At 33.8% G+C, this 23418-nt stretch overlaps 4 protein-coding genes across 6 annotated transcripts; 3 read left to right on the top strand and 1 right to left on the bottom strand.

The window, feature by feature from the left end:
- Nucleotides 1–245: 245 nt before the first annotated feature.
- LOC123204929 lies at nt 246–3136 on the bottom strand. Its single transcript, XM_044621746.1, has 4 exons — nt 2813–3136; nt 1936–2721; nt 838–912; nt 246–743 (listed from the first exon to the last, which is right to left on the bottom strand). Exons 1-4 carry the CDS (start codon nt 3011–3013, stop codon nt 531–533), a joined length of 1275 nt encoding a protein of 424 aa, XP_044477681.1. The 5' UTR covers nt 3014–3136; the 3' UTR covers nt 246–530.
- Nucleotides 3137–5426: 2290 nt separating this feature from the next.
- LOC123204778 (mitogen-activated protein kinase 9-like) lies at nt 5427–12883 on the top strand. The gene is made up of 11 exons (XM_044621578.1): nt 5427–5958; nt 7086–7494; nt 7567–7694; nt 7820–7879; nt 9300–9449; nt 9698–9853; nt 10724–10861; nt 10951–11024; nt 11950–12051; nt 12131–12362; nt 12504–12883. Exons 1-11 carry the CDS (start codon nt 5725–5727, stop codon nt 12579–12581), a joined length of 1761 nt encoding a protein of 586 aa, XP_044477513.1. The 5' UTR covers nt 5427–5724; the 3' UTR covers nt 12582–12883.
- Nucleotides 12884–13916: 1033 nt separating this feature from the next.
- LOC123204875 (double-stranded RNA-binding protein 3-like) lies at nt 13917–16805 on the top strand. Of its 3 annotated transcripts, none has more exons than XM_044621680.1 (6): nt 13917–14036; nt 14514–14773; nt 15249–15459; nt 15935–16062; nt 16146–16177; nt 16280–16805. In XM_044621680.1, exons 1-5 carry the CDS (start codon nt 14027–14029, stop codon nt 16146–16148), a joined length of 612 nt encoding a protein of 203 aa, XP_044477615.1. In that variant the 5' UTR covers nt 13917–14026; the 3' UTR covers nt 16149–16177; nt 16280–16805. The 3 variants fall into 3 exon arrangements, with proteins under 3 accessions (XP_044477615.1, XP_044477613.1, XP_044477614.1); XM_044621678.1 differs by having other exon boundaries at nt 15935–16054; XM_044621679.1 differs by having other exon boundaries at nt 15947–16054.
- Nucleotides 16806–18886: 2081 nt separating this feature from the next.
- LOC123204379 (laccase-1) lies at nt 18887–22320 on the top strand. Its single transcript, XM_044620981.1, has 5 exons — nt 18887–19006; nt 19257–19408; nt 20065–20306; nt 20826–20951; nt 21037–22320. Exons 1-5 carry the CDS (start codon nt 18887–18889, stop codon nt 22143–22145), a joined length of 1749 nt encoding a protein of 582 aa, XP_044476916.1. The 3' UTR covers nt 22146–22320.
- The last annotated feature ends 1098 nt before the right edge of the window (nt 22321–23418 follow it).

Raw genomic sequence — 23418 nt, forward strand, 5'->3', positions numbered from 1 at the left:
CCTTTACAGGCCCACCATAATAACGTAATTTAAAAAAATATTACAACACCTTCTGAAATTATAAAATTTATCAGATACCCCGTCATGTCATCCCTTCTTTATAAATGTATAGATTTATAATAATAATAATAATAATATGTATCATATTGTATGTTACACCCATCGTACTCTATCAATTTTCAATATAACTCAAAATGTAAATCGTTTTCCATCTAAATCATATGACAGGATACTAATAACTATAATTGAAACATCATAATGTACTGAAATTGCATAAAAAAACTGGATACAGCAGATGAAAAAAGCAGCTAATGTCAAATACAAAGTTACACAAACAGAATTCACAAACAATGAGAGTTAGATTTGCAACATCATTCCATCCTATTACTTTTACAGATTTTCTCTTTCCTTCCTGTGTTTATGTTAGAATAACTTCTACAACTCTTTCTGATCCAGGGAAATGAGGTTCAGGTTCCTAAAACATGACAACAAATTCACAAGCTTTTTCACAGTTTTTACTTATCTTAAGTTTAAACCAGTGGCAGTTGTGGTTGTTGTTGTTGATGTTGTTGTGGAGCTGGTGGCGGTGGTGGTTGGGCTACTTGAGTATCATCTTTCAACTGGGTGCTAATGTCCATCACTGCCAACACTTCTAGCTCTTGGATTGCTGCCAATGCACTGATCTGGTTTTCACTGGTTAAATGAGGCTTCAACACGCTGACGGCTTGCCTGACTTTTGTTTGCTGCAAGTAAGACAATTGTAAGATCAACAAAAGTTCCCAGCACAATATGGTATGGTATGGTATGTACATACACATTGGAATAAAAAAGACTTACAAAGAGTTCAAGCTTCCTTTTAAGGTCTCCAATGGCGGCAGCTCCTGCTGTTTCAGTTGATGCTCCTGATGGGTTCTTCATTTCCAAATGGCAAGAACAATTCAACAAGAGATTATAATCATGAAATAAACAGATGAATGTTTAATCCAGTAGCTGACATTTAACCAAATTCAACAAAACAGTTAACTAAAATGCATTTCATACGCGGATTGAACTAAACACTCACATCTCAAGAACACTAGCAAACTTTAAGACCTAATTGTGCAAAATATGAGACTTGAATCTCATGTTAAAAAGTAACTAGGAAATTATGGGTTATATATGTTTATATGACTTTAGACTCTTCAATCCCAACAGTTAGTTTTTAGTGCCTGATTCTCCCAATGTTCGTATCAATTTGACACAAAAGTTCCACATATTTCTTGGTTTTTGAAACACGATAACTTGACAACTTAAAAAATTAGATTCGTGATACAATCTTAAAACCAAGTGTAAAATCACTAAATGAAAAGAAGTTCTATATTTTTTTCAACTCAAAAAATATATCAAAAATATTTAAATACAATTCAGTTTTTTTAAATTGTCTGAGTTTTTGCATATTAATTTTGGATAAAAATGTAATAAAATTTAGCAAAATGATGGGAACAGATACCTTCAATATGGGTCGAGCTTACATGCTTTTCCAATCACATTTATCAATTTCTGGTTTGATCTAATAAGAAAAAGATTACATGTAACAAAAATGCAGGTACGAATGCAGATATATTATCAAGTGATTTGGGATTATACACCTCAACATTTGTATTTGGGGTTATTTTTATCTATAAAACCATGTTCAACTCAGGTTTGAGTATCTAGTTTATACTGAAACAATGTGTTATCATGTAATTGGCTGATTTTGAATTAGGAATAAAGTAACACTTAATTATATATAACACATCATTTGAATATCCAATTAACCCTCAAAACTGAGTTCACATAGGAATGCTCTATCTTCAGTTTTAATGCCTAATGCCTACATGACACCTTACCAATATTAGTCAGTGTTATCTATGGGGAAAAAAACTTTTTATGCCATAAAAATACTTAAATTTATACCTTCTTGGGACGACCAACGGGCCTTCCAGTACTGCTCACACCCTTTTTCGATGGTCGGCCACGCTGCTTCACAGCACCATCACCAGCCATAGTTGTGCCGCCGATCTTCTTTGGCCGCCCTCTAGGCCTGGCTAAATTGGTCATTGCCGCATTTGCATCATCATAAGTAACCACCACAGGATTAAGCACCTGCTCTTGAGCTTGAGGTTGAGGTTGTGCTTGAGCTTGAACTTGAACTTTAGGTGGACGGCCAGGACCCAATTTACCTGTCAAACTCTTCGGCTTTTTAGGACGTCCCGGGCCCCTCTTCTTTGCCTTCGGTGGCCTGCCTTTCCCCTTCATAGGCCCACGTGGGGCCACCGCCGCCGCCACCACCACCACATCACCCTTCCTCGGACGACCTCGCCCTCGCTTAGGCTGATCAACCAACCCCAGCGAAGCCAAAACACTATCACTAGTAGTTGTAGCAACCTTGGGCGGCCGGCCCCGGCCCCGACCCGCTTTAGGCCCATGGGTTGAACCAATAGCAGTGGCATTTTCGGAAATCACATTGATACTTTCCGGAGGAATACTTGAAGCGACAACATCATCAGATCTAGGAAGCTTGTAAGATTTCTTCACCATAACAAGCTGACCCGTGTTCTTCAACCGCTTGAGGTGGTGAGTCAACAAGGCCGAGTGATTCGGCGGAAGAACATTCGCGTAAACTTTCTCAATATACTTGGCGATAGCTCGCTTGCTTGACCCGTCTTTCTCTTTCAAAGCAGTGATGGCCGAGCTTATCATCTGAAAAACACACAAAACGAAGAAAAACCCTAGAAGATTAGTGAGCAAAGATGTGAAATTTAGGTTGGTTTCTCCTATATTTTAACTTTACCTCAGTGTAAGGAGGGTGATTGTTATTGTGATTGACAGAGGGAGGAGTAGGGTTGGCGATGGTGGCGGCGGAGGAAGCCAGTGGTGGAGGAGGAAGGTGGTGATGGTGGTGGTGGGCAAGAGAGGGAGGAGGAGGCGGCGGTTGATAAGGCGGAGGGGCAAGAGAGTCGGTAGAAAGGTGGAGAAAGGAGGAAGGGTCCATGGAAATGGAGGAGGTATTTTGGTAATTTCTCAAAGTTTTGATTTTTCGATTTTGAAAGAGAGAGAGAGTGGTAGGTTAGATCCTGAAGAAGGAGATGATGAAGTCATGAAGATGAAAGGATTAGGAGATGAGTTAGACGGTTGAGATTTAATACTATGTGCGTTTGGGTGGGTTAATTGCTGACGTGGAATTTACGTCATATATATTTGTCTTTTTCTCGGTCTGTTTTTATATGAAAATATTTGTGATTTGTCTTAAAAAGGCCCGGATACTTATTTCCACCAAGGTTTAGTTTAAATATGAAAATTTAAATATTTATTTATTTATTAATTTTAGTTATTATGATTTAAGATAAAATTATTATTTAGAGATTTTATTTAAAAAAATTTATTTCTTTTTTCTATTTTAATTTTAAAAGCTAATTATTTTCCTTTAACTTAATTTTAAAAAAAATATTTTTTTACCCTCATATTTTGGGTTTTATATTTTAAAGTTAACAGTTATCTCTATCAAAGTTTGAAATATTACATTTATACCCCAAAACCTTATTCCATCTTTTTGGCAATCATTCTTCCTAGCGATTTACTCTAACAACATCTCCCTTCAATCCTGGTGGTTTTTCAATAAGAGAACCATCACAAATTTAGTTGAAATGGTAAAATTTTTTTGCATGGATCTACAAATTCACACAGATCTTTGCAATGATCTGTGTTTCAACCAATGCACAAATCAATTGAATGACATTGCATGGACAACATTTAGGTTTGTGAGACGTCATTCAAATGATATATATGAATTTGCACTAATTCATGACAAAAAATTTGATCATTTTGGCCAAATTTTTGTTGGTTTTAATGCCGAAAAACCACTAGAGAGGGAAAAGAGGTGCCATTTGTGGGGTACACACCAGATTAAATCGTTGAGAATGATAGTTATTGAAAAGAGAAAATGATTTTTTGGAGGTATAAATGTAATGTTTTGAAATTTGGGAGGCAATTATAACCCTAAAAGATGCAAATTCTAAAAATTGTTAGTTTTCAAAACAAATGTGAAAAATGGATAGAAAATATTTTTTCTTTAAATAAATTTTCTAAATAATATTTTTACCCCTAAGAATAACAGTAAAATTTAACAAACAAATGAGTATTTAAATTTTTAAAAATTAACAAGTATAAGTTTGGGTTTATACAAAATCTTGGGTCATAACAAGTGTTTTGGTCTCTTAAAAATACCAAATATATTCCGTGCAATATATCAATAACAATAAGAGTTTGAAAAAGCAAGCATAAGAAGAAATAAAGTTTAATAAAAATAAAATATAGAAAACCTTCAAAGAAACAATAAAATTTGAATTGGTCACCACATAAAATTTTAAGTGTTACATTTATATTTTATATAATGTTGTTATTAATAACAACAATATTAATAATTCTATTAAAGAGTCTTCTCGATAATCTTGCGAAGATGAGAATGAGGAGGGTATAGGTTGAAATGAAGTGTCAATATATTCATATATGAAGCTTGAGTTTAGAGACCCTGTTGCCATGGATACCATCCTGGCAACTCTGCTCTAGAGGTTGGATTGTGATGACTTCTTGCTACAAGCTACAATGTTGATGTCTAAGAAGAATAATGTTCAGCAATTGCCTTTTTTCTTTGCTTGAGCTATGGTTGAATTCAAACCAAACTTCTTAATTTTAGATTAAATGAGATAAGTTTAAATCTAAAATTGATTTTTTTTTTTTTTTATGAAATAATCTAAATTTGATTCAATCAAGGTATTTAAGTTTGAATAAATTCAAATTGATTTCAAAACAAAAATGGATAATACAAGATAGAAATATAAATTACTACTAAAAATAACAATAGTCTTCTAATTATTTGAAAATCATGTCAAAAAATATTATTCTTTTGTCATGTAAATGCCTACATTTTAACATAATTGTATAATTTATCTTTAATTTAAAAGAAGAATGTTATATATATATATATATATTCTAATATATAATTGATAAAATAACTTTCAATTGATAAAACGATCAATTCATCAATTGATTTATTAATTGAATTGAAATCGATCAAATAATCAAAAAAAAAAAAGAGGAAGAGAAAAAGAATGTGGTGAGAGAAAAGAAAAGAGAAATAGTAGATTTATATATAATTTAAATATTTAAAAATTTTTAATTTTTATTAACTCAAGATTATATAATAAATTTAAAAATAAATAATAAAAATGAAATAATAATTTTGCTTTCAACATTATGCTGATTTTGGATTAAAAAATTATTATTTATAGCATCTGCAATGGAAAAGGAGTTTAGACCAAAACTTAAGTGCAAAATGAAAATTTCTCTATTCCTATTCATATATGAGTGAGATTATATTTAGATTCTGTAATGTTGCAAGAGCATATTCTATTGGCATTAAATCGATTTAAATGTAGCACAAAAGCGAAGAGAAAAGAAAACGCATAACAAAGACAAAACTGAAAATCTCGCAGTCTCTGAGGGGTTGTCTTGTCTTGTCTTGTCTTATCCAAAATTCTCTTTCTTCTGCGCAAGCATCGGAGAAGAAACAGAGAGAAGGAGAAAAACTTGGAGTGGAATAGAAATTAGAGGGCAAAAACAGAGAGAAAATAGAGGGAGAGTGAGAGAAAGCAGCAGGGCAATGCTGAAATTGGTTGGCTCTAATTCGAAGTCTAACTAGATTATATGGGGGTCAGTGGAACTCTCGTGGACGGTGTGCGTCGCTGGTTTCAACGTCATTCTCGTTATTGTTATAACGATAATAATCTTAATGATCATGTTGTGAATAAATTTCAATCTCAAGAACAACACCCTCTTGTTACTCTTGTTGAAGACGTTGATTTTTCTTGCCTAAAGCTCATCCGGGTTCCCGAAAGAAATAATTTTCCAATTCCCTCCTGTATGGATCCTCACAAGAAGGTCTCTCTTTTATCCCTCATTATTTTTTTGTTTGCCTTTTGTTTGTGATCCTTTCTTTTAACTTCGTGTTTAAGAAAGAGTTTGTTACATTGGTGTTGTGGAAACCTGATCAAGGTTTGTTTTTGTTTAGTAAAGTTTGGTGCTTTTTTGGATTCATTCCGTTTAGTTGCTGGGAAAATTGAAAATCTATGCTTTCATTATATGTTGTTTATTTTATGACCGGAGTTCAATGATCTTTGTACTTTGTTTGTTAATTAATTGTAGGTTTTGATCTTATGCAATTTGTAATTGCTTTCATCCTATTGATACTTTCAAGGCAGCTTTATGTTTTTGTTTTACTCTGCCGTTTCATTTTGTCACCATCTTGGTGCTGCTTCGTTTTTTTTTTCAGCATTTGTGTAATCAATCTTTGTACCTATTCGGAGTTCATTGATATTTTCGGTTCTTACTAATTTTCTGGTCTTATTTTAGTGTCATCTACCCATTTGAATAATCATCGTGTACATATCATTTCTGACTGTTTTTCATGCTAAACTAACCAGGTAATTTTTTTTGTCATATAGTGGATTTATAGTGTTGAAAGATAGAATTTCGCTGGGTAGCCTTGTCAGGAGACCGGCTTATGGCCTTTAGGAATAGAACTATGTAGAAATGGGCATTGCACTTTCTTTAATGTTGAGTTTTACAAGCAGGTCCCGGTGCTAGGAAAATAAGCTGCTTTCTACCCATTTTGGCATATTAGAAATCTTTTAATTGATAATTTGGACAGCTTAATGAGCTCCTTGGCTAGGATTTTTGTAGAGAAGGATGGTGAAGATGCATGTTACATCCTGATGTTTCTGATGATTTTGGACTTTAAATAAAATTTGGTTCGCTATGGTATTGTGAGTTTCCTTTACTGATTTTCTGGGTCTTGCATTATTTCTAACTAGAGGAGCAATGGGTTGCTTGGTTGATTCTCGTGTCCCACTGATTTATCTTTTAGAATATTCTGTTTTATGCTTCAGCAGTACAACAACAGGCCATTTTATTTCAGTTATATCCTTATTTTCATAAGTTCACATTTTTTAATCCCCCTAATAGTTTCATTTTTAACTCCATAAATACTGGTGCCAATCTTTATGCAGGGTGTGCTGGAAACAGAATTCTTCACGGAGTATGGAGAGGCAAGCCGATACCAAATCCAAGAAGTCATTGGGAAGGGAAGCTATGGTGTTGTTGGTTCTGCAGTTGACACACACACTGGAGAAAGGGTTGCAATTAAGAAGATTAATGATGTGTTTGAACATGTCTCTGATGCCACTCGCATTTTGAGAGAAATTAAACTTCTTCGGTTGCTTCGTCATCCTGATATTGTAGAAATAAAGCATATTATGCTTCCACCTTCACGACGAGAATTTAGGGATATTTATGTAGTTTTTGAGTTGATGGAATCTGATCTTCATCAAGTAATTAAGGCAAATGACGACCTTACTCCTGAGCATTATCAGTTTTTCTTGTACCAGCTTCTTCGTGGTCTGAAATATATACATACAGGTTGGTCCAGTGTATTGGTTTTTTGGCTTTAATACTTTAGAAAATTACTGATTTCTTTTGATTTTTTTGTAGCAAATGTGTTTCATAGAGATTTAAAACCAAAGAACATTCTTGCCAATGCTGATTGCAAATTGAAGATATGTGACTTTGGGCTTGCTCGAGTATCTTTCAACGATGCTCCATCAGCTATTTTCTGGACTGTACGGTTTTCTGTCATACAAATTTTGAATTTTCATCTAAGTTAAATGTTTTATTTATTTTAAGTTACTATGTTATTTCTATATAAAGCTATTTTTCTAAATAAAATTTCAAAAATTTTACATAGGACTATGTAGCAACTCGATGGTATCGTGCTCCTGAACTTTGTGGCTCCTTTTTCTCTAAAGTAAGTTGCTCATTACCTTTGATGTTATGTTGACCTTTTCTTGTTGCTTGACTATCCCATTTCTAGTTTCTTTCATTGGCCTGAGGAATGGAAATATTTGGCCTTTTTTGTTTTGGTTTTGTTTATATTTGGTTTGCTTCCAAAGTGCTTTTTTGGGGACATTTTCATTATTGATTACTGCAACTTGTTGGTACTATGCTCTTTTGTAAGATATTATCCAATTCTGTATGCTTTACAGTAGTTGAAATTCTATTGATTTATCAGAGAAGCTGTACTTATACCCTTTCTGAACCTCTTCCTTAATTTTATTTCACTAATGATCCTAAATGTGATGAACTTTTGCAAGTTTCATGTTGTTAGGTACATATTTTTTTTGCCGCATTGAAATTACAATATGGTGTTCCTTGAACCTAGCTTAACTTGTTTGGCTGTGGAACTTTTTAACTAAAATCTAAATTCGGATCAATCATCTATTGAAACCTTTTCACTATCCATCAACCCTTCTTTTTCAAAATTCTTATACCATTTTTAGACAATTGGATCACTGTGCTTTCTAGATGTAATTCCATCCTTGTAAATTACTTTCATTGAATTGTCCAGAAATGGGGTAAGAATTTGTGCCGAAATATGAAGCAATAGATCCTTCCCTATATGTTTATACACGTGCTGGTTGTTACGTAGTTCATTGTTTACCTTCTGAAATTTTTACTTCCCTTTTTTTTTTCAAAGATCAACCAACATTATCCGATCTTGGTTGAAAATTAGTGTTCAGCAATCATTTGTCAATGATGAGGGCATCTTTGGTCTAGTTTCAGGAATTTCACCTGTGAAAAGTCAAATCCTTGCAGCTTTGACATTCGAGATCGTGCATTGTAGTATATGAGCATTTGTTATCATATTTGATGTTCTACCTGGTGGATGTAGTAATGCCTGTTGAAGCAAAGGCTCTTTAGTTCTTGGATAAGTGTTCTCTTTCGTTACTTAGATGTGCACTGAAATTTGATGAGTTTCTTTAATTTTCCTATAGTGGCCATATAATATTTTTCTGCTAAATTGGCCTATAAATTGCTAAATTCTCAACTGGTTTATAGTCTATTGTGGACCTTCATTTATTTTCTAACAAAGAACTATGTTATATATATAATTTGGCTTCATGCTATGATCTGCAATCTAGGGATCTGTAGTGTATTTTTCGTATCTGACCATCATTCTTGCTTTATTGGTATGCTGATAAATATTTTGGCTTTGCTATTTTGTCAAGGGTCTATTCTCAGATAAAATAAACATAATTTTGCATATTTCTGTTTAAGCCTTGTGAGCAGTTTCTTATATGAAGAATCTTCTTTCTGTTTTCTAGGTTGTTTATTGGATGCCAGTAAACAGACGATATCTGCAACTTCTAAGTACTTTTGTTTTGCAGTATACTCCTGCAATTGATATGTGGAGCATAGGATGCATATTTGCTGAAATGCTTTCAGGAAAACCCCTTTTTCCTGGAAAGAATGTGGTTCACCAATTGGATCTCATGACTGATTTACTTGGCACTCCTCCTGCTGAATCCATTTCAAGGGTTCGTCATCTGCTCTATAACTGGTCTTTTGTCATCATCAGAAGCTAATTGTAAAAATGTGATCTGATGCTTTGAGATGTTCCTTATTAGATGTTTTGACTATGCAGTTTTTTCTGCTATATTTCATTCTGTTTATATCTCGTTAGTCATTATTCAGCTTTGAAATATTTTCAGGCTCTATCCTTTCTAATTTTTTATTTTAAATTAAGTCAAGTTACCATTTGCTTAGTATTTGACCACTTTGACAGATTCGTAATGAAAAGGCAAGAAGGTATCTTAGTAGCATGCGGAAAAAACAACCAGTTCCATTCTCACACAAATTCCCCAATGCAGATCCATTAGCTCTCCACCTATTAGAACGCCTGCTTGCATTTGATCCTAAAGATCGCCCAACTGCTGCAGAGGTATGTAGGATTCAGTATTGATAATTTTTTTTCTGCTTGATTGATAATAATGTTTTACTTTGAAAAACCCTGGAAACTATTAGCGAATAAATCCAGAAAATCTAAAAGGGATAACTTTTAAGAAACCCCTTCTAATGTGGGACAAGAAGAAGGGAACCACTTCTAAGCTAAATGGCTGAAGCTCCTCTTTTATCTTCCCTAGTAAGTATTTGACAATTGGAGGTTAATAGAAGTTTCTGTGAATTGCACAATATACCATTAACAGCAAAGGTCGCAACTCTGTGGCATATGTAGATATTAGAAGATGACCAGCCATCTTTCCATTCTACTTACAGATGTATCCGACTAGCCAACCGTCAGCCTCTTAAAATCTTCTGTTAGTCCAACCTCCTCTGTGAATGAGAACAAGTATGCCAAGAATTCTTTGTGAGTGATTAGTCCATATGTTTCTTTAGGACTTATAATATGATTTGACCCCATTGGTTTTAGTCTCCAACTTTTTTCATCTTTCCTATATCTTTATATCTACAGTTTGTTAAGTTTATTGAGTGACGCAACCACTGGATCCAATGCCTAGTTTCTACTGTAGTCACCTGACAAGTATTGATTGCTTAGTTAGCATGAGAGAGTCTGCAAATAACAACCTCAATTTAAAAAGAAAATATAAAATGAATGACGAAATATTATTGTAAATATTAGGGTGATTAGTGATTGATGGCCAGTGCCTACAAGCAAGTGCAACCCCTATAGCTAGATGCATTGGCATGCTTGTTCCACTTTTAAATGTAAAAACTAAATTTAGAGAGATCTGTCAAAAAGCAGTTTGAGGACCACAATGCTTTCTGATGTCCCTGATTCTTTTGCTTGTAGGCACTGGCTGATCCTTACTTTCACGGTTTGGCAAATGTGGATCGTGAACCATCGACTCAACCCATTTCGAAGCTGGAGTTTGAGTTTGAGAGGAGGAAATTGGCTAAAGATGATGTTAGAGAGTTGATCTATCGAGAGGTATAGTTGTGATATTTATTGATTTAATTTATTGTGAATCTTATTTTATTGTTTTTTGTGTTAATGAATTTTTCATTTTGGGGAAACAGATATTAGAGTACCATCCTCAAATGCTGCAGGAGTATCTTCGTGGTGGAGAACAGACTAGCTTCATGTACCCAAGGTAGGCAGTTCTGTAATCTTTTCACTGTTTTTATTTGTGGTGGAGAGCATATATTAAAGCATTTCTGGTCTTAGCACTTGAGAAGAACTGTTTTTCTCTAATCTGCTTTCCATGCTTAACATTTTATTGGACATTGCTGTCTTTGCAATTATTCCATGTTGATTAGACACTCTGTCATTTGTTGGCATTTCTTGCTGATTGATTTGAAGTGCTCTGCCATTTTGTTTCCGGTTGTCTTGTAGTCTTGCATAATGTGCCTAGTCTTGGTCCTGCGAAGAAAATTAAACTCCTACATGAGTGATACTGGAATATCTGAGATTTATATAACCAATGTACATGGAGTTATGTTTCAATCTCTGCTCATTTGATGTTATTTTATCATCATAATTCACTTGTTAGGTGCTAAATTTAATGATTGTTATTTTGGGTAACTTCTCTTATTTAGGATGATGCTTAAACATTTTCTTTGAAAAAATTATAACCTGTTTCATTCTGGTTGTTGACATAAAAAGGGGTGAAGAAGAGCAGAGACGGAATCAAATATATGTCTCTCGATCGCCTCTTCTCTTTTTGGAATTAGATAGATAGAATAAAGGGTGCACAAGAAAGAAAAAAGTGGATTCAACCTCATCAACACTCAGTTCGGCTTCAATTAAATTCAAAATAGAGTCAAAGTTAAAAGAAAAGTGAAATGGAATTGTATATCTGACGAGTATTGATTGTTTAGTCAGCATGAGAGAGTCTGCAAATAACAACCTCAATTCAAAAAGACAATGTAAAATGAATGAAGAAATATTATTGTAAACAGTAGGGTGGTTAGCATGATGATTATTATTTAATTAGCCTTCTAATTAGTTGGTTTTGTGTTAGCATTTCACTGTTAACTTTGTGTTAATTGTTTTTTTATTTTTTTAATTCTATGTAGTGGTGTGGATCGATTCAAGCGACAATTTGCACATCTTGAGGAGCATCATGGTAAAGGTGAAAGGAGCACCCCACTCCAGAGGCAGCATGCTTCCTTGCCTAGGTGTGTGTTATTTTCTTAATGTAGTGTTTATCTTGGTGGTACGAATAGGAGAGCTAATTGAGATATATCTTCTCCTCAGAGAGAGGGTTCCTGCTTCTAAGGATGAGACTGCCGAAGAAAATAACTATGAAAGAACTGCAGCTTCCATTGCTACAACTCTACAGAGCCCTCCATCTGATGGTTCGGAAAACGAAAACAAGGAGGGGCAAAATGGAATCAACAAGCCAAACTGCAGTGCTCGTAGCCTATTGAAGAGCGCTAGCATTAGTGCTTCCAAGTGTGTGGGTGTGCAACAAAAGAGAGATGTAGAGGTAAAGGCTCTCATTTTACTTGTATGAATTAATACAGAAATTTTTAAGATCAAAATGATAAAAAAATTAACAATAACAATTAGATGTTGCTTTCGAAACTTCTGTATTCATCTGTTTATGACATGCTTACTTTTCCTACAGCCTGAGGAATCGATTCCTGAGGAGAACGATGAGGTGGTTGGTGGGTTAACTCAAAAGATGGCAGTCCTTCATGCCTGATTTCAAGCTGTTCGGATCTCATGTGGAAAGAGTTGGATGTGGCAATGATGCCAATTTTCTACCCATCATCTGGAAATTGGATGATGATTCTAATCCTGCATAGAAGATCTTCACTTATTTTAGGTAGAAGCCAATTGTAGGTCTCATTCTTATAGTTACTCTTGATTGTGTTACCAAAATGCTGAGGAGATGCTCCGATTTTATTGAACTCTTATTTTATATCTGTAAGTGCAACCATGTACTTCTTGCAATTGTGTAGTTTTATATATCAGGCAGAAAAGAAGTTATGGTTTGAAGAAAAACAGTGTTGCATTTCCTTGATACATTTTCAGAGTACACTTCTCCGGGTATCTTGATTGAACTAAGATCTAGTAATCCAGTTAGAAATTTTAATCTGGGTGAATAATATCGAATTGCTGCTTACCCATTGGATTAGGTTGATTCACCAGTCATATGTTGATATCTTGATAAAATCACTTATTTAAAATTGTTTCATAAATTTTAATTATGACATACTAATATTATATTGACATTATCGTTCTGATTAAATTGATCAATTTTTAAATTGACCTTTTGACTAGGTCAACTCCTGGTCAAGGCCTATAAAAACATTGGTAAAATCTTGGTTGAGTCTTCATTTTGCAGAGCAATTAGGGCTTGCAGCCCTTTGTTGGGAGGCGTAATGATTTTTAAACTGCCAATTAACTGATTTCTAAACGCTAGAGTAGATTCTAAACAGATCCCACTAACCTCCAAAATAATGAATTAAAAAAGTATTAAACAGTGGATTAGAGTATAATGTCAATCAAAAAATTATAAATTAAGGGCACATTTGATTGGGGGATATTAAAGAGTATTTCGATGTCCTATCTTTTATTATTTATATTATCTTATTTGATTTATAAGTAATAGATTTTTTTTTTAAAATTTTCTAATGTGACAAGTAATATACTAAAATAATCTTGATTTTATTATAACATATAATTTATTTATTAATTTTTTAGAAAAAAATAATCTTATTTTCGATCAATATAATAAATAACATAAAAAATATTTTAAAATAATTATACCAAAAGATATTTAAGTAAGACACTGTACTAGTATTCTTTTTATTATATCTAATTAAACACAATAATTATTTATATCTGCCTATTTTTATCAAATCTTATCAAATATAATAATAATTTATACTTAATAATTTTTAAAATAATTTATATTTAAAATAATATTTCTATTTTAATAATAAAATATTTCCAATCCCAAACAACCATAAGAATAGATGATATGTCCAGTTGTATTGTCTCCCCCTGTTCACAACAATTGATACGGCCCATGAATGAAGTCCATTTTCTCTCTGTATAATTTCTTGATAATAAATCAAATGCCTGCATTTGCTTTAAAGCTCCCTTTTTTATAGCTGAAGACACGGAAAGTGTGCCACAAAAATGAGTAAAGGTTTGATTTCTTCATGATGAAATGTTACTTTCTAATGCATTGTATTTACTTGTTTAGAAGCACTTATCATTAACATTATGTTCCATGAATTGAAAGCCTTTTGATGTAGATGATCTTCTCTTGTATGTATGTTATGGTTCAGTAACCACAGTGGCAGTAAAATATGTTCAAGTTTATGACTCAAGCTCCATTAAAAATGTCTCCTTTAAGTTTTAGCTGAAGAAAGTTGACAACTTTACATATTGGGATTATCTGATACTTTCTATAATGCCCAGTTATGACATTAGAGGTTTTGTTTGGGTTGTGAAAACGAAAAAAGATAGATTTTTATGGAAAATATTTCAGTTTGAAGTTAGGAATAAGAAAAACTGAAACTTTTCCAAGTTTCTCAACAAAATTTTGTTCTTTATGTGAAATTTCATCTTGTGGTGCAAGATTTCATATTGAGAAAATCATGTACTATATATTTTTGTTTAGGTTTACCAGAGCTAGTAATGTATAAAAACAGACTGCAAGAGTATACACAAAAACTAGGCCTACCGCTGCCTGAATATCTAATTAGAAATGAAGGATTTCAACATGCTCCAAAGTTTAGGGCACGTGTGCTGGTGAATGGAAAGAGTTATGTATCTGTAGGAACATTCCCGCAGCGAAAAGAAGCTGAGCAAGATGCTGCCAAAGTTGCTCTTCAGAGTATAAATGAAGCTAGAAATGATGGAGGATGCCCAAATGTTCAGGTGCTCTCCTGCACTTTCAAGTCTATTTTGTCTAACAAAATAATATATTTGATTAAAAAAATTTGAAAATTTCTTGTGTGAAATTTTGTCTTTTAATATGTGGGTGCCATTGAATGGGAGTTTGAATTTTAAAAAATACTATGGCGTGTGAACTTGAAATCTAAATCTCTTTTATATACTTATATTGTCTCACATGATGGCATTGATGGTGGACTTTGCAACACCTCTAAAAAATCTCAATTAGGTAAAATATGAAAGAGATGTTAGATATATATGGATATCTTACCTCGTTTAAAAATGATAAAATATTACAGATTTTTTGTTTATTCAGATAGTTTTAGTAAGAGGTTTAATGGACATGTTTATACTTGTTTACTTTATTAAGAAGTTAAAAGAATTAGATTTAAAGATCAACTGATAAGGGATTGTTAGTCTTGTTTATTCATACAACTTATGTTTACTTCATGTTTTTTAGGATCCAACTTATTGCAAAATGATCTTGTTTGAATATGCTGTCAAAATGAACCTGAAAAGACCTGAATATTCAACCACCGGTGGAGAACAAATCCGTCCAGTCTTCATGTCTACTCTGATTTTTGATGGTAAAGTTTACCAAAGCGAAGAAGCCAGAAGCAAGAAGATAGCAGAACAGCTGGCTGCACGCGTGGCCATTCAATCACTCCTTGGTAAATTTTGCAGGCTTTATTTGAAGTTTATGAATATGTTACAACCCAACATACACTCAAATCTCAAATGCTGTAAATCCAAGTAAAATAAACAGAAGATGTTTATATTGATTGATTATAATATTTACAAAAACAGTGACTTCCGGTTACACCATTTCTACCCTAAAGGCAAACAAAAACAACACCTCAATCCCACTAGCTTTCGAGAGACCAACACTGTCCCAACCTGTGTTTACTTTCAATTTTTCCTTACTTCACTCCATCCCAATCACTCTCTTATTCTTGCGTATTTATAACCGCCTATATATATATTTGCCATGTGTTATTTGTTGTCCTCGTGGTCCATTGTCTCCCTTGTGTGCCACATGTGCTCCCAATCCCTTCTTCCTCGGGGTTACATAAGCCTCGGCTTTAACAAAATGCATCTGTATAATGGCAGATTCTCTCCTCTTAACTTTCCTGCATTAATTTTCAGAATCTGATTCAGGAATCCTCCAGCAAATAATTAATTCCAAGTACAAAGCTCAAGACTCAGTTTATGAAGCAAAGAATCCGAGGTCTAACCAGAGCAATTTACCAGCTCCATCAGCACCAGGTAATAAGGTTGAGGTTATCTTAGTTAGTGAATGAGAGGAATTTAGAATTCTGCTGGACGCTTATAATTTTCTAACATCTTGATCTTTCAGTAGCTTCTTCCAGGATGGCAAATTATATTTCGGTAAGTATTTTAAACACTCTTAGAAGTATAGATAAACATGAATTTTCTTTCATATCTTGTAGCATTATCTAAAAATTTAGCATTTTTTCATCTTGTACTCAGCCGTCAACTTCCAAATTAGAGTCTGTTAGTCCAACCTGTAATTGTAGCAGCGAGACTAAGCGAAAACCTCAGACAAGTAACCAGACACAGAAAAAATTGCGTCGTCATCTGCAGTAAGTTGAACGGCCAGTCTGATCTAGGTATCAAAACCATGCGTAAAATTAATTAGAAACTTCCCCTGCAATAGAGTTTGATGTTTATTCAGCATGACACAGGTTGAGAATTGTGATATTATTCTATAGGAAATGTTGAATTTATGATATACTTATTTCTTCGAAACTACTCATTATTTTCATTAAGCTCTTGATGCCCTGAAATTTGCGGGTTTTGAGGTTAATCTAAGATGGGATGCTACCTTCTTCAGTCCAAGATCAGTTTAGATATGCAATAGAAAATTGATTTGGCCTTGGAGGTCCTTCAAACTTTTGTAAATATAAATGCAGATGAGAACTTTAAATCATACTTGTGCGTTTAAATGTCTGTTTAAGATATTCAATACAATGTTTATGGCAAAGTGTCCTTCAAATTTGTTGTTTTTTGTTTCTGACATTAATTGACTGATAGATTTGTTGTTCTGATATCTCAGCTAACAATTGATCTAATGATTTCAAGTCATGCATAAAATAAACTATGATAGTGACAATTAGAATGGGTTAATCAACTTCATTATCTGTTATTATTATTTTATTAGAGCAACAAACAATGTGGTTAACCTGCTGTTTGGGAGTTTACATATATAATTATGTTATTGACAATTCGGGATAATATTATGATAAAATGTAAATTGAATTTACAAGAGAATCTGACTTGAGAATTATCTAAGAAGAATAGTTGGATTTTTTTGAGCGTTATCTTATCTATTTTTGGATGAAATTTATTTTATTTTAAGTAATTGGTGATTATTTTTTTTATAGAAAATTTTCTATTTCTCTTTTCTTCTCTTTATTCTCTCTAAGTGGTTTTTTATATTTATAGGATAAAAAATATTACAATCAAATCATTTTAAATTTGAATTGAAACAAACAAATTACTATTATGTTACATAAGAAAGATTACAATCATGGTCTATTGTGGGCGCGAGATACGGAAGGAAAACAAGTTGATAAATTGTTTTTTCAAGATGAGAAATGTCTACTCACATATCAAGTTGTTGATGACTATTTTGGTAACTAGTTGCATCTTTGGATGTCATTCCGTGAGTTCAGTCAATAAAGAGTTTTCCTTGTAATTGGATTATATTTGTACTATCGAAAAGTGTCATCTTCGCCTAACTCTGCTTAGTGGTGGGCTATGGTGGTGGCTTTGCAACGTGCATGTCGCAAAGCCCCCTTTGTATGGAAACTCATTTCAGGATAAGATTGTAGTTGTCTTTGCACAAAGGCGGAGCCACCCACATTGGGCCCAGGGAGGGCAATTGCCCAGCCTGGCCAAACAAATATTGCATTGTATTTATTGTTCAAAGTTTACCCCCGTCAAAAGTTTTTCTGGCTTCGTCACTGCATCTTCACCAACTTTTCAGTGCTAGATATATTATAAAGTTAGAGGAAACTTTCTATATTCTGAAAAGAAGTCAGACTTCACCAACTCTACTTAGTGGAAGGGAAGGGTGAAGCTTTTAAGCAGAAACTTTCTATATAATATTTCCTCCACATCAAAGAAAGGAAGCAATAACCAAATTGTGCTGTCTTTTGGAAATCAAAGATACTGCATTACTCCAACTTTGTCTTGATTAAACTTTACACCAACCCACACAAATTAAAAATTCAAAATGAGTCAATAACTAACAATATAAGCTAAAGGATAAGAAGCCAACAATGGCATTTGCTTTTGGCGTATAAGCGTGAGAGAAATATCATTCTTGAGTTAGCTTTTGGCACAGGAAAGATACAGTAATATTTAACAATGACATTTGCTTCAACTCCACCCAAGAGTCCACGGGAGTGATCGGTAATTCATTATTATTTTTAGATAACTGGTTATGAGGAGTGTCACTGATGGTTTGATTGGAATGAGGATGTTGGGTTGTCTCATTTCAATTTAGAAAGGGGCTAGGTTGACATGAAGGTCTAACTTGTAGCCTTCGGATGGCTATGATTGGTTGTGAGGAGTGTTAAACCAATATCCTAATGTGTGAGGAAAAGGTTATTATGTTGTTCCACATCACTTGGAAACTTCGAAATAACTGATTATAAAGAGTGTATTGATGACTCGATACGTGAAAGGAAGGTTATTGGGTTGTTCCATCAGTTGGGGAAGGAAAACCTCACCACGAACTAACTTTTACGATAAGAGAGACCAACGAAGACATGCATGCAATGATTGTTGCTGATCTGTTTCTTCTTCTCCTCTAAAAGATTTCCAACTACAAATAATCATAAATGAATCCTGGCAGCCAAACCATATATATCTCTGAACAAATCTCATATTTAATTATTCACTTGTCAGGTGGCATTCTCTACCCACCCTTCCACGGTCGCAGATTCTGTCCTGATTCGAAGTTATTAGGCAATAATTAATACACCCCATAAAAAATAATACACCAGCTTCTTTACTATATAAATAGCCTTGTGCTCACTGTTTTTCTCCAACAAGTCTACTTTTCTAGCTATGGCGACCTTCAACAAGCATTATGGAATTCCAATGCTCTTAGCTTCATTGTTTATATCCAGGGCAATACTGTCCTATGCTGCTGCTCACACATCAACAACCAAACGTTTTCGATTTAATGTATGTGTTAAAATTTTTGGACTCCATTTTTTGTCTTTTGTAATTTTCTTTGTGAGTGTAAACTTCGATTTTATCAGGGCATGCAACACTCTTCATCCTTCCAACTATACTATTTCCATCATTGATGGTCCTCTAGTTATATTATACATTAATTTGAATGAATTTAAATTGAATATTATACTTTCAATCTGAATTCGAGTCAACCCGTGACTTTAGTTCAGTGAAATGTAATTTTGGTTGGGTGTTTCAGGTTGAGTGGAAGAAGGTAAGTCGATTGTGTCATACAAAGCCGGTTTTAACAGTGAATGGGAAGTATCCAGGGCCAACCATTGCTGTGAACGAAGGAGACAATGTGGGGATTAAGGTCACTAATAGCATTGCCAAGAACACGACCATTCATTGGTGAGTTTTGTCACATTCTATGTCATTTATATTCCATTTATAAATTTAATAATTATAAAAATAAATTAAAAAAATAAAAACCTGAATATTTGAATGGAAGATGACTCATCAAATAAATAAATAAGGTGGACCAATTTGCTTTGTTCATGTGCATGAATTCCCTTTTCTCTGGACTTTGTATTTATAATTATATTCTAATTCTTTTGATCTTCTTATTTATCGAAAGTCAAAATGATAATATTTATTACCGAGATTGATAATAAAAATTAATAATTATAATGATTAATTAGTTCAATTTTTTTAATAACTGTTTAATGGTCCACTGGTTTATAAATTTTACAAGAAAACGAGTCACCAACCACCAATCTTTTCTGCTGATATAAGATTTCATTTTTTTATATTATAAAGTTAATGTGCCAATCTCCTGAATTATATATTTCTCATTCTGATCTTGCTCAGTTCTCATAATTAGCTTATAAACAAACAAAGATATATTTACAAACAACTTCTATAATCTTCTGCATAATGGAAGTCATAATAAAACCAGCTCCAGATCATAGATCTCCATTCAGATTTAGTTGGGTTCGAATTTATTATTATCTTTTCTAATGATATACACAGAAGACTAATAATTTCTAAATTGTGGCAATGTTCAGGCATGGAATCAGGCAATTCAGAACAGGATGGGCAGATGGACCGGCCTATATAACACAGTGTCCCATAAGAGGAGGGCAGTCTTATACCTACAAATTCTCAGTAGCAGACCAAAGAGGGACTCTGTTATGGCATGCCCATTTTGCCTGGCAACGAGCTTCTGTCTATGGTGCCTTCATCATCTACCCTCGCATGCCTTACCCTTTCAAAACCCCTATACAAGCTGAAATCCTCATCATCTTTGGTAACACTTCAATCTCTATTTTACACCACTAATGTACAAATGAATAATTAAACTCTCGAAACATGTTTTGGATTATAAAACCCAAAAAAAACTGTAAAAAATTTTTTGTTCGAAATAAACAATATATTGATAATGGTTTAGTTATTGAACAAAAATGTTATAAATGATATTAAAGTCGAAACTATGAGTGACTTATGTTGGTAAATATAATCATCTTATATTTGAGTGATATTATATTCATGTTTTAAAACTAGGCCAACTGATCTAACCAAGTGGATTAGACCAACCAGTCCAATCAGTTGATCCACTACCCATTAAACAAAATGAAAACGTTTTGTAGAAAAACTGTTTTAGCTGTTGGATTAGATTAGACCGTGACCCAACAGCTAAAACCACTTCATCCGTGGTATTTTAAAAGGGAAAATAAAATTTTTTGTTGTAGTAATTTATTTATGCTATCCAACTAAGTTTAATGATTGATAATACAAAATTGTGTTAAACTGTGGTTGAATGATACAGGTGAATGGTGGAATAGAGACGTGGATGCAGTGGAAGATGGTATGAAGACTGGAGGAGGCGCTGATTCTTCAGATGCTTATACAATAAATGGTCTACCAGGACCTCTTTATCCTTGCTCTCATAAAGGTAATTGATTAACATGGCGATCTTCTGACAAATATAAGAGTAACTTCATGTCAGTATGAACTATGAAAAACTGCTCTTTGTGCAGATACTTTGATCCAGACAGTGGAGCCTGGACGAACCTACATGCTTCGAATAATCAATGCAGCTCTTAACGATGAACTCTTCTTTGCAGTAGCCAAACATACATTTACAGTTGTTGAGATCGATGCAGTTTATACAAAACCCTTTACAACTCCAGCCATAATGATTGCTCCTGGACAAACCACCACCGTTTTGCTTACTGCAAATCAAGTTCCTGATTCTTCAGGCTTGTTCGCCATGGCTGCAAGGCCTTACCTCACTTCTGTTTTCCCCTTCAATAACTCCACAACAATTGGTTTCTTAAGGTACAACAACAAGGGCACTGGAAAAATCAAAGCCAGCCTGAATATTGATAATCTTCAGCTTTACAATCTTCCAGGAATGAAAGATACAGCTTTCGCCACAAGATTTGCGGGCAATTTGCGGAGCCTTGCATCTAAAGAATACCCTTGTAATGTGCCTGGAAAAATTGATAAACGAGTTGTTGTAGCTGTAAGTTTAAACCTCCAGGATTGTCCTCAACATGAAACCTGCACAGGCTACAATGGAAAGAAGTTCTTCGCTTCCATGAACAACCAATCTTTTCTTCGTCCGTCGTTGTCGATATTGGAATCCCACTACAAGAAACTGACGACAGGCGTTTTCACATCCGATTTTCCTGAGAGGCCGCCGAAATATTTTGATTTTACTGGTGTAAATCCTGTAACTGAGAATATGAACACTGAATTTGGGACGATGCTTCTGGTGGTACCATATGGAGCAAAGATAGAAATTGTGTTTCAGGATACAGGATTTCTCAATGTGGAGAACCATCCGATTCACGTTCATGGGCACAATTTTTTTATCGTCGGGAGGGGATTTGGAAACTTCAATGAGGCCAAGGATCCGAAGAAATACAATCTTGTTGATCCTGCGGAGAGGAACACAGTGGCGGTGCCAAGTGGGGGATGGGCTGCAATTCGGATAAATGCTGATAATCCGGGAGTTTGGTTCATTCATTGCCACCTTGAAGAGCACACTTCATGGGGACTTGCCATGGCTTTTGTTGTAAAAAATGGCCCTGCTTCTGAGCAAGGGTTGCTTCCTCCTCCTCAGGATCTTCCTGCATGTTAAGTAATTAATTAGCTAAATTTAGGGGATTTAAAAGTGAGATTTGCCATGGAATAGCAGAGAATTGAGTGTGGGAGATTTGTGATTGTTGAGAAATATATGTAGGTTGTGAACACATTGAAGTGTTGTAGAAATTGGATGATTCAATACAAGGGAAAGTGTTCAATTTGTGAAGGTTGATTACTGTCTTTTTCTTCTTTTGGACATCATTTCCTGCAATTATTTCTCTTTTTTATCTTTGACGGTCAATCCTCTTCTTCTCTGTTGTTTCAATTATTTCAAATTAAAAGTATAATATAGAATGCTGGCTTTTCTCAAAATCTAGATGGTGATATTATATAGATTCCTCATTAAAAAATGATTAATTATTAATCTCCAAAATTTTTAATACATAATTAACATTGATGATAGTCCTTTTGTCGCCCATGATTCATTGAATTTTGGATGATTTTGAAATTTGTTAGATATGGTTCGAATGGTTTGTCGAAAATTGATTTTAATATTTAATTAATTGCATTAAAATATTGTTTGTTATATTGAATTTGAAAGAACTCTTCACCAAACGCTAAAAGTTTCACTTGGTGTTTTTTAGGTGAGGTGAGGTGGGGTGATGGCTAATTATTTGCAAACCCCAATAGTAGAAAGTACATACTTTTAGTTCCTTTTCTTAGATAAAGGGTATTTTGGTCAATTGATACTTTGTTACTTCCACATGCCAACCATTTGTAGGTGGCATGAGAATGGTTTTATTATTAGCACAACTTGATTGGGTTGGGTGTACTAACATGAATTATTTATTTAGTATTATTATAATAATATAATTAATTTTATATGATTATAAATTTAAATTGAATCGAATAAATTTGAATTAAATAAATTCAAATTTAAAGATTTTGTATGGTTAAATTCAACTATTTTAAATCAAACTAAATTCAAATTAATCTAAATTTAAACTCAACTTAATTTTCCCCTAATTCTACAAATTATGAAATGAAGCCCCTATGGTATATTAATTGGTGTTCACATGCCATGAAAAACAAGAGCCACAGAATTGCAAGGCATATTAAAAATGAAAACTATGCAAGTAAAAGAAGTCACATGACATGACCTGACATGACATGAAAGAGAAGGGACGGAATATGCAGCTCAAGCTTTTTTGCTTTCTTTATTTATTTCTTTGTAGAGGTTGCAGCTTTTATTGCTTCTGGACTGGACTGGGCCGCATACAAACCCATTTCACCTCTTATTTTTATACATTTCTAATTTCTTTTACTAA

The sequence above is a fragment of the Mangifera indica genome, chromosome 20 (assembly GCF_011075055.1).
Source record: "Mangifera indica cultivar Alphonso chromosome 20, CATAS_Mindica_2.1, whole genome shotgun sequence".
NCBI classification, from domain to species: Eukaryota; Viridiplantae; Streptophyta; class Magnoliopsida; order Sapindales; family Anacardiaceae; genus Mangifera; species Mangifera indica.

What these genes read in the sequence shown, in the direction of transcription:
- LOC123204929 (XM_044621746.1), bottom strand. Translation starts at nt 3,013, where the DNA reads ATGGACCCTTCCTCCTTTCTCCACCTTTCTACCGACTCTCTTGCCCCT. An exon ending in CCGTTGGTCGTCCCAAGAAG is followed by an intron (nt 913 to 1,935) that starts GTATAAATTTAA and finishes TTGGAAATGAAG; the next exon opens with AACCCATCAGGAGCATCAAC. An exon ending in AAAGGAAGCTTGAACTCTTT is followed by an intron (nt 744 to 837) that starts GTAAGTCTTTTT and finishes TCTTACTTGCAG; the next exon opens with CAAACAAAAGTCAGGCAAGC.
- LOC123204778 (XM_044621578.1), top strand. Translation starts at nt 5,725, where the DNA reads ATGGGGGTCAGTGGAACTCTCGTGGACGGTGTGCGTCGCTGGTTTCAA. An exon ending in TCTGAAATATATACATACAG is followed by an intron (nt 7,495 to 7,566) that starts GTTGGTCCAGTG and finishes ATTTTTTTGTAG; the next exon opens with CAAATGTGTTTCATAGAGAT. An exon ending in AACAAAAGAGAGATGTAGAG is followed by an intron (nt 12,363 to 12,503) that starts GTAAAGGCTCTC and finishes CTTTTCCTACAG; the next exon opens with CCTGAGGAATCGATTCCTGA.
- LOC123204875 (XM_044621678.1), top strand. An exon ending in GGCCATTCAATCACTCCTTG is followed by an intron (nt 15,460 to 15,934) that starts GTAAATTTTGCA and finishes ATTAATTTTCAG; the next exon opens with AATCTGATTCAGGAATCCTC. An exon ending in GGATGGCAAATTATATTTCG is followed by an intron (nt 16,178 to 16,279) that starts GTAAGTATTTTA and finishes TCTTGTACTCAG; the next exon opens with CCGTCAACTTCCAAATTAGA.
- LOC123204379 (XM_044620981.1), top strand. Translation starts at nt 18,887, where the DNA reads ATGGCGACCTTCAACAAGCATTATGGAATTCCAATGCTCTTAGCTTCA. An exon ending in CCAAACGTTTTCGATTTAAT is followed by an intron (nt 19,007 to 19,256) that starts GTATGTGTTAAA and finishes TGGGTGTTTCAG; the next exon opens with GTTGAGTGGAAGAAGGTAAG. An exon ending in TTATCCTTGCTCTCATAAAG is followed by an intron (nt 20,952 to 21,036) that starts GTAATTGATTAA and finishes CTCTTTGTGCAG; the next exon opens with ATACTTTGATCCAGACAGTG.